This window comes from Chiloscyllium punctatum, chromosome 40, assembly GCF_047496795.1.
Source record: "Chiloscyllium punctatum isolate Juve2018m chromosome 40, sChiPun1.3, whole genome shotgun sequence".
NCBI lineage: Eukaryota > Metazoa > Chordata > Chondrichthyes > Orectolobiformes > Hemiscylliidae > Chiloscyllium > Chiloscyllium punctatum.
This window is the reverse complement of record NC_092778.1, coordinates 22186833-22202974: the sequence shown is the minus strand read 5'-3', so window position 1 is coordinate 22202974 and position 16142 is coordinate 22186833. Positions and strand designations below refer to the sequence as shown.

Sequence of the window (16142 nt, the reverse complement as noted above, 5' to 3'; positions counted from 1 at the left end):
GAGCCTTGATCAGTTGGGGAAGTGGGCCGAGAAATGACAAATGGACTTTAATATAGTTAAGTGTGAGGTCTTGCATTTTGTAAAGTCAGAAAGTGGAGTTACAGGTAGACAGTGCAGTGAAGGAGGTTTCTGGCAGGGGGGTGTGGACTTGTTGGGCCCTGCCAGACTTGCAAGTAATCTAATCCCCCCACCCATACCCCTACATCTACATTTACCCCTTACCTAACACTATGGGCAATTTAGCATGGCCAATTCACCTGGCCTGCACATCTTTGGACTGTGGGAGGAAACCGGAGCACCCGGAGAAAACCCACGCAGACACGGGGAGAATGTGCAAACTCCACACAGTCAGTCGCCTGAGGCGGGAATTGAACCAGGGTCTCAGGCGCTGTGAGGCAGCAGTGCTAACCACTGTGCCACCGTGCCGCCCACTGAGCCATTCTAGGGATCATCCGTGCGAATCTCCGCTGGACACGTTCCAGTGCCAGTATGTCCTTCCTGAGGTGTAGGGACCAAAACTGGACACAGTACTCCAAATGGGGCCTAACCAGAGCTTTATAAAGTCTCAGTAGCACAACGGTGCTATTATATTCCAATCCTCTTGAGATAAGTGACAACATTGCATTCGCTTTCTTAATCACTGACTCAACCTGCATGTTGACCTTTAGAGAATCCTCGACTAGCACTCCCAGATCCCTTTGTACTTTGGCTTTACGAATTTTCTCACCGTTTAGAAAGTAGTCTGTGCTTTTATTCTTTTTTCCAAAGTGCAAGACCTCGCATTTGTTCACGTTGAATTCCATCAGCTATTTCCTGGACCCACTCTCCCAAACTGTCTAGATCCTCTGCAGCCTCCCCACTTCCTCAGTACTACCTGCCTGTCCACCTATCTTCGTATCATCTGCAAACTTCGCTAGAATGCCCCCAGTCCCTTCATCCAGATCATTAATATATAATGTGAACAGCTGTGGCCCCAACACTGAACCCTGCGGTACACCGCTCGTCACCGGCTGCCATTCTGAAAAATAACCTTTTATCCCAACTCTCTGCCTTCTGTCAGACAGCCAATCCTCAATCCATCCCAGTAGCTCACCTCGAACACCATAGGCCCTCACCTTGCTCAGCAGCCTCCCGTGTGGCACTTTATCAAAGGCCTTTTGGAAGTCTAGATAGACCACATCCACTGGGTTTCCCTGGTCTAACCTACTTGTCACCTCTTCAAAGAATACCAACAGGTTTGTCAGGCATGACCTCCCCTTACTAAATCCATGTTGACTTGTTCTAATCAGACTCTGCTCTTCTAAGAATTTAGAAACCTCATCCTTAATGATGGATTCTAGAATTTTACCAACAACTGAGGTTAGGCTAATTGGCCTATAATTTTCCATCTTTTGTCTTGATCCTTTCTTGAACAATGGGATTACAACAGCGATCTTCCAATCATCCGGGACTTTCCCTGACTCCAGTGACTCTTGAAAGATCTCAACCAATGCCTCCGCTATTTCCTCAGCCACCTCTCTCAGAACTCTATCCATGTCCCTCATGATTTTATAAATCTCTATAAGGTCACCCGTCAGCCACCGACGCTCCATGGAAAATAGCCCCAGCCCATTCAGCCTCTCCCCATAGCTCAAACCCTCCAATCCTGACAACATCCTCGTAAATCTTTTCTGCCCCCTTTCAAGTTTAACATCTTTCATAAAGCAGATGCATATGATTTTGCAATTCTAACATCAACAATCAAAAATTGATGAGACTCCAAGAACAGAAAAAAATTACTCGAGGGTTGCAATCAGTATTCTGTACATATTCAAATTGAAGCATGAGAAGGAGTTACTATTAGATAAGGGAAAGGCAGAGATGCAGCAGGCCCAGAGTGGGAACAATCCCCTAGCTGGATGGAGCAGCCTCAAAAGTGCAGTACAGACACCCAACACCTTAACCTCATGGTGGGCAGAATCTGAGAGCATAGAGACGTAAACTGGAGTCAAAGAACAAAGAAAATTACAGCACAGGAACAGGCCCTTCGGCCCTCCAAACCTGTGCCAATCCAGAATCTCTATCTAAACCTGCCGCCTATTTTCCAAGGATCTGTATCTGTCTGCTCCCTGTCCATCCATGTATCTGTCTAGATACATCTTAAATTATGCTATCGTTCCTGCCCCTACCACCTCCATTGACAACGCATTCCAGGCACCCACTACCCTCGTGTAAAGAACCTTCCATGGATATTTCCACTCTCACCTTGAACTCGTGATCCCTGGTAACTGAATCCCCCACACTGGGAAGAAGCTTTGTGTTATCCACTCTGTCTATTTCTCTCATTATTTTGCAGATCTCAAATGAGGTCCCCCCCTCAACATCTGTCTATCTAATGAAAATAATCCTAATCTACTCAGTCTCTCTTCATAGCTAGCGCCTTCCATACCAGGTAACATCCTGGTGAACCTCCACTGCATCCTCTCCAAAGCATCCACATCCTTTTGGTAATGTGGTGACCAGAACTGTACGCAGTATTCCAAATGTGGCTGAACCAAAGTCCTATACAACTGTAACATAACCTACCAACTCATGCACTCAATACCCCGTCCGATGAAGGAAAGCATGGAAGTAGCACAGTCCTTGTTGGCAGCACTTTCAGCACAGAGTCCCGTTCTCAGTAACTCACTACATTGTTAGACTTAGATTATCGGCTCGCGTGTTTGAAATGGGATTTGAATCTGCAACTTTTTAATTCAGAGGTGAGCCATGATGGCACTTGAGAGAGTGCATGTTTAGAGTTGAAGGTTTTTTTTGGGGTTATAACTATTAGCGCAGCTCTTAATAGGCCTGATTCCCATAGTTAATGGCGGAGATGGCATTTTTCTGTTTTGTAGAAATCCCACTGCCGACTGTGGGATGTTTGACCAAGTGCTAAAGCCGTCTGTCATTATCATCATTTTGGTGGGAACACTGCCTCTGCTTGGATTTTGCTTATACAGAAGCTGAAGGCACTCTAGAAGGCGTTGAACATGGAAGGACCCTTCCACTTAGCATGTCGGATTCCACTAGCCACTGGTTCCATGATAATGGCAAATGTAAATTATCTCGTCATTACTGCCCATTCTGAATATGTCTGCCTCTCCTTCATCCTTGTTAAATTACTGTTACCATCAGTGGAAGGTCACAAGTGACTAGCAATAATTTGAAAAACTCTTTTCCAATGGTTTATTGGTAAGTTGGTGCCAATAGAAACTACGAGAAGAAAGTGAGGACTGCAGATGCTGGAGATTTGAGCTGAAAATGTGTTGCTGGAAAAGCGCAGCAGGTCAGGCAGCATCCAAGGAACAGGAGAATCGACGTTTCGGGCATAAACCCTTCTTCAGGAAGAAGGGCTTATGCCCGAAACGTCGATTCTCCTGTTCCTTGGATGCTGCCTGACCTGCTGCGCTTTTCCAGCAACACATTTTCAGCCATTAGAAACTAGCCGAACACTGCTCAAATTTTAATTACTGACTTTTAAAAAATGACAGAAGAAGCACCTTATTTATTTTTCCCACGATCAGCTGAGACTAGATTCTGAGCACATCGAGCTAAAAAACAAAATTAAACCCACTTAATTTTCCTCCTTTTCCCTTGGTGTTGACACATTTTTATGTAAAAGTTTAAAACCTTGGAAAAAGCACAAGTTTGTCAAAGTTGTATATACATGCATTTTTAAGAAACATTTTTCAACATAAATGGAGATTTTTGGATTACAGGTTAGACTTTCAAAACTGTGAGAAATTATAATTGTAAAATTATATTTTACAAATGGCCAATTTCTTACCTGTATATCAGTGTTTTCATCTATGAATAGGATCTTCAGCATTTCGATATTGTGAGTAAGCTTATAGTTCAAGGAGATATGCTGTGCCTTATGAATGAAAGTCATATCTTCAATGATCTAATTGAAATATAATGATAATTTCAGTGGTTTCATCACAGCTTTCCACATGAAGATACACTCTGCAATATGTTAATACACAGGGCATATGTAAGACCATAAGACATAGGACCAGAAAAAGGCGATTTAGCCAACTGAGCTGTCCCACCATGAAATCCTGGCTGATCTGATAACCCCCAACTCCACTTTCCTACCTATTCCCCATAACCTCTAATTCCCTTACAGATTAGAAATCTGTCCATCTCAGCCTTGAATATTCTTGATAACCCAACGTCCACATCCCTTTATGGTAAAGACAACCACAAATTGGCTACTCTCAAGAGAAAAACAAAATCTCATCTCTATCTTAAATGGGGGACCTCATACTTTGAGATTATGCCTCCTGCTCCTAGACATTCCCACAAGGGGAAACAACCTTTCTGCATGAAACCCCTTAGAATCTTTTACATTTAAATAAAGGCATCTCTCATTCTTCTAAACTCCAATCAGTGTACAGGTCCAATCTACTCAACCTCTCCTCAGAAGACGGGCCCTCCATACCTGGGATCAGCCTACTGAACCTTCTCTAGAAGGTCCTTCTGAAAGGATGGGATCACACTGGAAGTGGTACAAAGAAAAATCAGCAGGAAGTCACCTGGGATGGAGCATTTGAGCTAGGAAAAGAGGCAGGATAAACTCAGGCTGTTTTATGTGGAGCAGAAAAGGTTGAGGGGGACCTAATAGAGGTGTATGTGACTATGAGGGCCATAGAGACAGTGGATAGAAAGCAGCCATTCCCCTTAGCTGAAGAGGCAATGAGAAGTGGGCATCATTTTAAAAAGCGAAAGGCAGAAGGGGTTAGAGGGGATTCTAGGAAAAACCTTTTCACCCAGAGTGGGATTACTGCAGTTGAGGCGGGAAACCTCACAACCTTTAGAAATACTTGAATGAGCACTTGAAGTATCATAACTGTCAAGGCTAGGAATGGAGAAGTGGGCCGAGAGTAGGTAGCATAGTTTTGGTGGTACGGACTTGATGGGCCAAATCTGTACTGTATGATTCTATGAAGTGCCTCCAATTCCAGTATATCTTTAAGGGGACTAAAACATTTTACAGTATTCCAGCTGTGTTATGTATGTTACAGCTCTTCCTATCATTTGATTGATGATTTATGCTTGGAAAGTGTGAAAGACCAGCTACACATTGCAGGAATATGGCACAAATGCTATAAGTAGTTACAGGAGGTCACAGATCAGCCATGATCTCATTGAACAGCAGAGCAGGCCAGGGAGGTTAAATGACCTCCTTCTGATTCTGTGTGTGTGCCAATTGATCACTGTCATGGTCACCATCACTGATTTCAATTCTTAACTTAATATGACTTATGTTCCACCAGCTGCCATTTCAGAATTTGAACCCTTGTCCCCAGTGCAATCGCCTGTGCCCCTGGATTATGAGATCAGTGATATTACCATAATATCGCCATAATTCCTCAGCATATAATGCGATACGACAACAACATAAAATAATGTTAAATTACATTTTGTTCTTAAATAGACAAGATTTAGAATGGGGATAGTCATGGTTTTACAGATGTGCAAGCCTAGTTTTCCGGCTCTAGTCTTTTATCTATCCAACGCCAGCTCCAAGCACAGAGTGTTTGGTAACTTCCCACTTTACCTGCTTGCCATCGATAATAAATCGGACGGACCGTCTGTACATATTGCCCTCTTTCTCAGCTGTTAAAGCGACAACTGTGTTTCCTGGAATTCCAAGCCGTGAGGCACCATCAATGTTGTGAAACAATGAGGCATTAATCTCGTGCTTATTCTTAAAACAAAAGTGTCAAAATTACAATTGATAATTGCAGATTTTGGTATTCCATGTTGATTCTGTAAGTTCAAGGAACTAAGCTCAAATCAGCATATTTTACTTGGCTCTGTTCAACTATCATTTGGAAGTTTAAGAATTATTGTTTACTTAATATGCAATATAACGCAAAACATTTAACTTCCTATTATCCTGAGCAGTTATGTGTTTGTTTTCTCCCTGCATCTTGTATCCATTCCACTGTTGTTTAAGTAAATGAGGTGTCCACAGGGTACATCCAAAGTACTTACAGCACCAGCTTTCAGAGTGAGCAAACCTTCTAGTATAGTCTGGTCAATGTTGATCTGTAGTTGTGAATCGAAGTTAACTCCGTTTATCACAATATAACCTGATCCATCAATTTTCAGAGGTATTCCTAGATCCTGTAGCAGAGTAAATTAAATAATTATTTTTATAGACAAGAACAATAACAGCTTTGAACCAAAAGAACTGCCTATAACAGACTAAAAGCTCAAAGTGAAATCAGTCATGGAAATGTCAATAAATGGACAATAGTGAACTACAGTACATCTTACATTCAAAAAGAAATCACCGCTGAGACATATCACTGTGGCAGAAATGAATCTACCTGACACTTACTGTGATCTTCACCCAGGTGTCAGCATTGTGGACATGTGGTCCACAGTGAGACAAACTTAGGAATTAATACCTTGAGCACAGCTTCATTTTCATAGATGGGATTTGAGAAAGATCTGTCCTGCAGCAGGAGGTTTAGGTCCAGAATGCACTGCCTTATAGTATGGTGAAGGCAGGTTCAATCAATGTAGTCAAGAGAGCATTAGGTGATTGTTTAAAAAGAAATAGCACGCAGGATTATGGGGAAAGGGCAGGAGGTTGGCAGTAAGTCATGGTAAAAGTGAGGACCGGAGTTAGAGTCGTGAGTGTGGAATGAATCGTTCGGGCTTTTACCCGAAACGTCGATTTTCCTGCTCCTCGGATGCTGCCTGACCTGCTGTACTTTTCCAGCACCACTCTCTCGAATAAGTCATGGTACTCATTTGGAGAGTTGGAGCAGATACAAAGGGCCAAATGACCTCCCTTTGCACTGTAATAATTCCTTAATTATTGATTATGATTCCAAAATCATTGTTCTCTGGAAAATCCTGGAACAGCATGGTTGCCCCAAACAATTAGCCAGGATTATACAGCTGCTTCATGACGGAATGCTGGGCCAGATCCTGTCAGATCTTGAATGGAGTGAATCAGGGCTACGATCCAGTACCATTCCAATTTTACATGTGAGCTCTTCACCCTATCCTCTGATTCAGCTGGCCTACCCTGACTGGAAGAATCAGCTGTTGCCAAAGGACGGCCCTGACCTGTAGAGAATGTCACTTTTAAAAAGGTATAATGTCAACCTCTCATTGTTGCCCATGACCAATGTCCCAGAGCTGCATCAGTCCATGTCTTAACAAATGAGAACCAATTTCCTGTTTCTGACGCTGTGCTTCCAGACTGAGGCTGCATAACGTGCTCTGTGCTCACCATCGATGAATCTGCGCATCCACCAAATTCCTTGACCTCAAAGCATAACCTTTACCATCATCATATGGTCTATCAAAACAGATAGTTTAATGATGACTTTAATCTGCAATCAATCAGAAATGCAGGTTTTTAAAGCTAAGTTCTGTTTATAGGACATGGATATCACTGGATAATCCAGCGTTTATTGCACAGCATTAATTGGCCAGGAGAAGGCGGTGGTGGTGAGTCACCTTCTTGTACCTCCATCGACCATGGGCTGCAAGAACACCCACATTGCAGTTAAGGAGGGAGGTTCAGGAGCCATAGTTCAAGATTGAACGGTGTGTGGCTTAAGGGGAACTTGCAGGTGGCGGTGTGCCCATGTATCTGCTGTTGTTGTCCTTCTAGATTGAAGTGGTCGTCAGCTTGGAAGGTACTGCCTCAGAAGTCTCAGTGAATTTCTGCAGTGCCCCTTGTAGATAGTATACACTGCTTCTACTGAATGTCAGTCATGGAGGGAGTGGCTGTTTGTGGATGTGATGCCACTGAAGCAGGTTGCTTTGTCATGGGTGGTGTCAAGCTTCTTGAGTGTTGGACCAGGTGGAGAGTATTCCATCACAGTCTTGACTTGTGCCTTGTAGATGGTGGACAGGTTTTGGGGAGACAGGAGAGGAGTTACTTGCTGCAGTATTCCTAGCCTCTGACCTGCTCTTGCATCACAACATTTATATGGCTGGTATAGTTTAGTTTGATGATGATGATGATGATGATGATGGCGATGGATGCATGGGTGGGGATGTAGTGGACACAAGTAGTCAGAAATAGTTACAATACTGATCTTTGTATGTTACAACATGGAAAGATGCTGCTCTGTGATGTGTTCAAGGCTAGCAATGAGATACTGACATTGCACCTTTGTGCCAAAAGCTGTACAATTTATTTCTGGTCAATGGTACTGACAATGTGGCACTCAAAGCTGGTAATGCTATTGACTGTCAAGGGAAGATAGTTCAGCTATCTCATTGAATCTGATAATGACCTGGCACTCATGTGGCTCAAATGTTCCTTACTCGAGCTTGGATATTGTCTTGGGTCTGGCTGCATATGGATACGGACTGTTTTAGCTTCTCACAAGTTGCTAATAGCATTGAATATTGTGCAATCATCGATGAACATCCCCACTTCTGACCTTGTGATGGAGGGAAAGTCATTGATGAGGCAGCGAAAAATGCTTGGGCCTAGGACACTACCCTGAGGAAGGCCTGCAGAGATGTGCTGGAGCTGAGATGTCTAAACTCCAACAACCATGACTATCGTTCTTTGTACCAGGTGAGATTTCAGGAAGCGATGGGACAGGGATTAGTTGAAATGGAATTATCATGTGTTTTTGTGAACAAGGCATATACGGGAAATCTTCCAACGGTGTCAGCAGCAGTAGATGCCAGTGTTGTACAGTTAGTCTTTACGACTATTGCTGAGAAGTGTCAGGCCAGTGACGTTGTGTGTAATGCCTTCAGCTGTTTCTTGATATTATATGGAGTGAATCAAACTGATTTAAGATTGGCATCTGGATCTCATAAGGAAGCCAAGAAGGATCATCTATGTTTCCTCTGCTGGACTGCAGAGCTTAGATCTGATCTGCTGGTTATGGGATCATACTGCTCTATCAATCACTTGCTACTTATGCTGTTTGGCATCAGGTAATCCTGTTTTGTAGCCTGCCCTGGGTTGGTACCTCATTTTTACATATGCCTGCTACTGCTCCCGGCACTCCCTCTTGCATTTCTCATTCAGGGTTGATCCCCTAGCTTGATGGTAATGGTAGAGTGGGTGTATGCCAAACCATGAGGTCCAAGAAAATTACTGAATATATAGGTCTTCTGCTGTTGCTATTGGCCCATAGGGCCTCATTGATGTCTGGTTTGGATTGCTAGATCTGTCCTTATTAATACCTATTAATACGTATTAAGCACTAGTATTGAACAAGTGTATCCTCAATGTGAAAATGACATTTCACCTCCCCACTGGTCAGTTCACTACCACCACGGACAGCTGCATTATACACTGGTAGGCTGGTGAGGGTGATGTCTGGTAGTTTCTCCCTCTTGTTGGTTTCCTCGCTGCCTGCCAAAAGTCCAGTCTAGCAGTTATACCCTTTGGGACTTGACCATTAGTGGACGTTGAAATCCCCCACTCAGTGTACATTCTGCGCCACTGAAACCCTCAGTGCTTTGTCCAATTGTTGTACAACATGGAGGAGTACTGATTCATCAGCTGAGAGGTGAAGGCAGTATGTGGTAATGAGCAAGAGGTTTGCACCTGATGTCTCAAGATTTCATGGGGTCTCGAGGTCAATGCTGCAGTCTTACAGGACCACTCTTGAATGGATAGTATCATTCAAGAATTCATAGAATTCAAGCTGTGCAGTCAGTGGGATAGGACTTATCTAGGGTTAGTGGCAATGGTGATTCGGACATTATCTGTAAGGTACAATTCAATGAGAATGACTCTGCCAAGAAATTGCTTGAATAAGCCAGGGGGGTCAGCTCTCCCAATTTTGGCACAAGCCCTTGTTGCTTGAGAGTGGGGCACTTTAGGGTTGAAAGGGCTGCTTTTGCCTTTGTCACTGCTGATGCTGAGGTGGATGTTAGTCGGTGTACTGAGTTTTGCTGCTATTTGATAACATTTCTGGCCCAGTTTGATACAACTGATTAGTTTGCTTGGCCATTTCAGAGCACAGTTAAAGCCAACCACATCTCTTAGCATTTTTATTGTCAATGGCTAAAAATGGAGGCATAATGGCTCAGTGGTTCGCACTGCTGCCTCACAGTGCCAGGGACCTGGGTTCGATTCCAGCCTCAGGTAACTGTGTGGAATTTGCACATTCACCCTGTGTCTGCGTGTTTTTCTTCTGGATGCTCCAGTTACCTCCCACAGTGCAAAGATGTGCAGATTAGGTGGATTGGCTAAGCTAAATTGCTCAGTGTCCAGGGATGTGCACGCTTATATGGATTAGCCATGGGAAATGCAGGGTTACGGGATAAGGCGGGGTTTGGGTCTGGGTGGAATGCTCTTTGGAGCATCTGTGTGGACTCGATGGGCTGAATGGCTTGCTTCCACACTCTTGTGATTTTATGAATATTTTAGCAATTTCTGCAATATCTCACCACACTGGTACAGTCAGAATTGTTTTACATTGCGGTAGTATAATAACTAATGCATTGAAGCAACCACAAACATTTTTCTGAAACCTAAAGCAATAAGTAAACAATCATATAAACATACCTGCAGCTTCTTGCACTTGCTGTTTACCAAAAAGTTTAATTCTGTTTTATTTTTCACTTGAAGAGCTCCGTTTGCCAGAAGATTGCAAGTCCCCATCAATAAATCCAATTCAAACTCAGATTTTTGGTTTTTTTCAGCTGTAAAATAAAGTTTATTGTGTGCTGGGATCCCATTTAGTACTGGCAGTTTGTGTTGAAATATGACCTCTATATTAACTTTAGGATTACATTCTGAATTTATTTCCAGGAGTGCAGTGTGGTCTTCCAATTGGATACTGGTTAGAAATTCTGCTTTACAACCTTCGATGTAAATGGATCCATTACAATGTGACTGGGCCGGAATCTTAAAATTCTGAAATTAAAGAAACAATTTGGGTCAATACCTTACAAAATTATTGCTTGCCCATAACATTTAACTGCATTCTATGCTGGTCTCCCAGCAAGAGGAAGGATGTTGTGAAACTTGAAAGGGTTCAGAAAAGATTTACAAGGATGTTGCCAGGGTCGGACGGTTTGAGCTACATGGAGAGGCTGAATAGACTGGGGCTGTTTTCCCTGGAGCATCGGAGGCTGAGGGGTGACCATATAGAGGTTTATAAAATCCATGAGGGGCATGGACAGGGTAAATAGACAAGGTCTCTTCCCTGGGGTGGGGGAGTCCAGACTAGAGGGCATAAGTTTAGGGTGACAGGGAGAAGATTTAAAAGGTACCTAAGCGGCAACTTTTTCACGCAGAGGGTGATGGGTGTATGGAATGAGCTGTCTAGTTGGCATGGACAAGTTGGACTGAAGGGTCTGTTTCCATGTTGTATGTCTTTGTGACTCTAAACAAAAATATCCTTTGGAGAACCAAAGAAAAGAACCCTTTGTATAATTAATTTCAGTACTGTTGTAAAGAAGGCTCACATATTATTGTTAGGGAAATTAGGTTCTAAAGTGAAGGAAAAATGGATTTTTGTTTCCAGTTCTGTGAAGGACAGAACTGTTTTCCTTGAAAAGGTTAGGAAGACAATTTGAACAGTGAGCTAAAAACAGCATTCCCAAGAAAACATGTGACTTTAGCTAAATTTCCAGCAAGGCACCCAGGGAGATAATTGCTGAGGTATTTGATAACTTGGGTTTTACACCCCAGAGAGAAGGGAACTAGAAAGAAGTTCATTCAGAGGGAAGAGGCCCATAACAACAGAGATGCTGTTCGTAACAGTGCCCAGTCAAAGTAGAACCGAAGAGAAGTCCTGAGTTTCTTAGAAGCAACCCATAGAATGCGAAGGCTATGCATTGTCAGAGGAGGCGTCCTACATGAGTTTAAATTTGAATCAATTCCTTACAATACCACTGTTCACAGAGCCATAGAATCAGACAGCATAGAAACAGTCCCTTCAGCCCACCTCATCCATGCTGACCAGCTTTCCTAAACCGAAGTAGTCCCACTTGCCAGCGTTTGGCCCCGGCCCGGAGAAAGTGAGGATGCTGGAGATCAGAGTCAAAAAGTGTGGCGCTGGAAAAGCAGAGGAGCTGCCTGAGCGGCTGTGCTTTTTCAGCACCACACGTTTTGACTTTTGCTCAGATTTGATGGGCCGAATGGTCTCTTTCCACGCTGTCGGGATCCTACGACAAGATAATTCTATCCACAGAAACTAATTGCGACCGGGCTTTAGAACTCTGAAAACCATTGCTTTGTGTGAGAATTATTTGAGGCCATTTCATAGTTAATTAGAACTTGATTTTACCTGTAATATCCAGCAATCTGTTTCTGTCACCCACATCCACTCTGCTTTTGGTCCAGTGTTTAAATTACCATCGGCCCGGAGTTTGCAGTTCCCAGACTGCAGCAGGATGGAGCCTTCCATTTTTGCTCCCTTTGCGGCCACGAGCAGGATTTGATTCTCCCTGGGAATACCCTGTTTACTTAGCCGTGGGACATTGTGCTTGAACATGCCCTGCACTGTGTATTTTGGACCACAGGACTTCTCCAGGTGCAATTCTGCTGTCTCACCATCATTTAGCACATTTGTTCTGAATGCAACGTTGCAGCTGTCAATGTTCAAAGAGCCACTGGTCTCCAGATTTTGTGGAACCCCCACTCTCTGTGGGAAAATAAATTTGAATCTGCATTCAGATGTGCATGTAACCGGAGCCCCGACATCGATACTAAATGGTCTATTTATTCAGGCATTTAACTTCGCTCGGGTTCAGAAAGATTATGTTTTTGTAACCTGTTTCATGCTTGGAAGCAAAAAAACATTGCTTGCAGTTCCAAATAACCTTTGGGGACCTAAACAGCTTGACCATTTTGAAAGCCTGCTTCACAGAGTTGAAACGACAATGCCCATCAGATGCAAACCAGACCTGGATCAGGAGTTTCCTGTGGACCCTGAATGGAAGTTCACATTTTTGCCAGACCGAGAGAAAAGTGATGTCCACGGTGTGGTGCTCCCTTCAGGGTTTCTAAACTCATGGACTGACAGGAACCTGGTATGAATCTAAGGATTATGCGAGAGTAATACTGGCCTCCTAACAGGATGGACTTGGAGGGAGATCCAGACCGCAACATGGAACCCTGATTTCCCATTTGAGCTGTTAGAGGCTGGGTCCTTCAGAGTTAGGGCAGGTTTGTTGTTATGGACTACAGGGTTAGCAATACTGTCACTTTAACAATGGTTACTGAGCATGTGCAGAAGCAGTCATATCATGATGATGTGCAATCATGTGGAACGAGGACCTGGGAGAGTTTGTTGTGCTTCTGAGATGTTCCCTTTTACTCTGTCCTGTATATAATGCATATCCTGGAAAGACTCTAATGGCACAGTGGTAGTGCCCCTACCTCTGAACCGGGAAGCCTGGGCTCATGTTCACTGACAAGGCTACCTCCTATCCACAACACAGAGATGAAGGAGGACACATAGTGTGGCTGCTCCAGCTCCTGTTGTTCTTCAGCTGATCCTGAATATTTGTGACAAAGGTAAAGACAGTTAGAAGGAACATGCGAATGGGAGCAGGAAGTGAGAAGGGACACGGACACGAACTAATGGATGACAAACAGAGCACCATGACAGGAAGATTAGAAGTCATTCATTTTGCTGTAACACTGAAAAAGGGGAGCGTTTTCAGAAGATGTAAAAAGATTGAAGAGAATTGGGAATCAGAAATCATTACAAACTGGGAAGCAGCAACAAAAATTCAGTAATATGGCTGAAGGACTGTTGTTTTTTTGTAATCATATCAGAAAAGTGTAAATATTGCTTGAGTTATGCATCACCTCAGTCAGGTCCTGTCTGAACTATGGCCTTCAGTTCAGGAAAGCTTCTTTAGTGTTAAAGTGTCATACAGTCCAACAGCACAGAGACTGGCCTTTGGCCCAAACTGGTCCATGCCGACCAAAATATTCATCAACACTAAACCTATTTCCCTGCACTTGGCCCATATCTTTCTAACCTTTTCCTATCCATGTATTTGTCCAAATACCTTTTAAATGTTGTTAAGGTACCCGCCTCAACCACTTCCACTGGCAGCTCATTCCATATGCGTACCACCCTGTGTGTAAAAAGGTTGGTCCTCGGGTTTCCTTTTATTCTTGCCCCTCTTACCTTAAACTGATGGCCTCCAGTCCTCGATTCCCTGACCCTGGGAAAAAGACTGACTGTATTCACCCTACCCGTGCCTCTCATGATCTTATACACCTCTATAAGCTCCCCCTCAGTCTCCTACACTCCAAAGAGAAAAACTCCCTATAACTCAGACCATTGAGGCCTGGCAACATCCTTGTAAGTTTCTTCTGCACTCTTTCTGGTTTAATAACATCCTTCTTATAGCAAGGTTACCGAAACTCAACACAACACTCCAAATGCAGCCTCACCAACATCCCATGCAATTGCAACATAACTTCCCAACTTCTGTACTCAGTGCCCTGACTGATGAAGGCCAGTGTGCCAAAAGCCTTCTTCACTGCTGTCTACTCGCAACTCACTTTCAGAGAACTGTGTACCTGAACTCTAAGATCCTTCTGCTCCACTACTCTCCTTAAGGCGTTACCATTTACCATGAAACTCCTGGCTTGATGAGACTTTCCAAAATGCAAAGCCTCCACTTGAACTCCACTTGCCATTTCCCAGCCCACATCCGCAGGTGATCAACGTCCTGTTGCAATTTCTGAGAACCTTTCTCACTGTCCACGATACCATCTATTTTAGTGCCATCTGCAAACTTACTAATCATGCCTTGTACATTCGCATCCAAATCATTGACATAGATAACAAACAGTAATGGGCCCAGCACACACCCCTGAGGCACTCTACAGGCCTCCAGTTCGACAAGCATCCTTCCACTATTACCCTCTGCTTCCTACTATCAAGCCAACTGGGTAGCCAATTTGTCAGCTCCTCCTGAATTCCATGCAATCTAACCTTCAAGAGCAGCCTACCATGTGGAACCTCATCAAAGGCCTTACTGAAATCCATATGGAGTACATCTACCACCCTGCCCTTGTCAACCTTCCTGGTCACTTCATCAAAGAACTCTGACAAATTTGTGAGGCATGATCTCCTATGCACAAAGCAAATCAAACCTGGTGTCTCCAAATGCATGTATATCTTATCCTTCAGAATCTTCTCATGTAACTTAACTACCACGGATGTTAGACATATTGGTCTATAGTTCCCAGGTTTTACTTTGCAGCTGTTCTTGAATAATGGCACAACATTCGCTACCCTCCAGTCTTCCAGAACCTCACCCGTGGCTAACGATGATCCACAAATATTAGCCAGGGCCCCCTGTAATTTCTTCTCTAGCCTCTTGGGGTGTTCTTGGATATATCTGGTCAGGATGAGAAAATTTATCCACCTTCATACATTCTAATACATCCATCACCTCCTCTACTGTGATATGGACTCTCCCCAAGATATTACAACAAATACACCAAGTTCCCAAGTCTTCATGTCTTTCTCCACAGTAAACACAGGAGAAATATTCATTGAGGACCTTGCCCATCTCCTGCAGTTCTACACATACATGTCCACCTTGGTCCTTGTACTATTCTCTCTCCAGTTATTCTTTTTCCTTTAATATATCTAAAGAACCTCGTTGGATTCACCCTAACCTTCTCAGCCAAGGTTATCTCAAGCCCCCTTTTTGCCCTCCCGATTTCCTTCTTCAGTAAACTCTTGTATCCCCTATATACCTCCAGGGATTCCCTTCAACCCAGATGCCTGTACCTGAGCCATAACTCCTTTTTTCTGGTCAAAGCCTCAATATTTCTTATCATCCAGGGTTCCCTTTTCCTGCCAATCTTGCCTTTCACCCCCAAAAGGAACATTATAGACCTTGAACTCTAGCTATCTCACTTTTAAAGGCCTCCCATGTGCCAGAGATCCCTTTACCTGCAAACAAACTATTCCAATCAACTCCTGCAAACTCCTGTTTAATTCCATTAAAATTCACCTTGTCCCAGTTGAGAATCTGAAGCTATGGAACAGTTTGCCCCTCTCCATCACTATTTTAAAATTAATAGAATGGTGACTGGTCCCAAAATGCTCCTCCATTGTCACCTCAGTCACCTGTCCTGCCCTATTTCCCAAGAGCAGGTCGGGTTTTGCCCCTTCCTG

At 43.6% G+C, this 16142-nt stretch overlaps 1 protein-coding gene across 4 annotated transcripts in view; it reads right to left on the bottom strand.

The window, feature by feature from the left end:
* The window catches only part of LOC140464425 (uncharacterized), a 409548-nt gene that overhangs the window by 104295 nt on the left and 289111 nt on the right, over window positions 1–16142 (bottom strand). For 3 of the 4 annotated variants that reach the window (XM_072559463.1, XM_072559465.1, XM_072559464.1), the window contains exons 44-48: window positions 12273–12629; window positions 10544–10894; window positions 6025–6156; window positions 5585–5734; window positions 3809–3925 (exon numbers count right to left, since the gene is read on the bottom strand). In XM_072559463.1, coding sequence (XP_072415564.1) covers window positions 3809–3925; window positions 5585–5734; window positions 6025–6156; window positions 10544–10894; window positions 12273–12629 — 1107 coding nt within the window. The remainder of the gene's footprint in view (window positions 1–3808; window positions 3926–5584; window positions 5735–6024; window positions 6157–10543; window positions 10895–12272; window positions 12630–16142) is intronic. The other variant, XM_072559466.1, reaches the window with a different exon arrangement.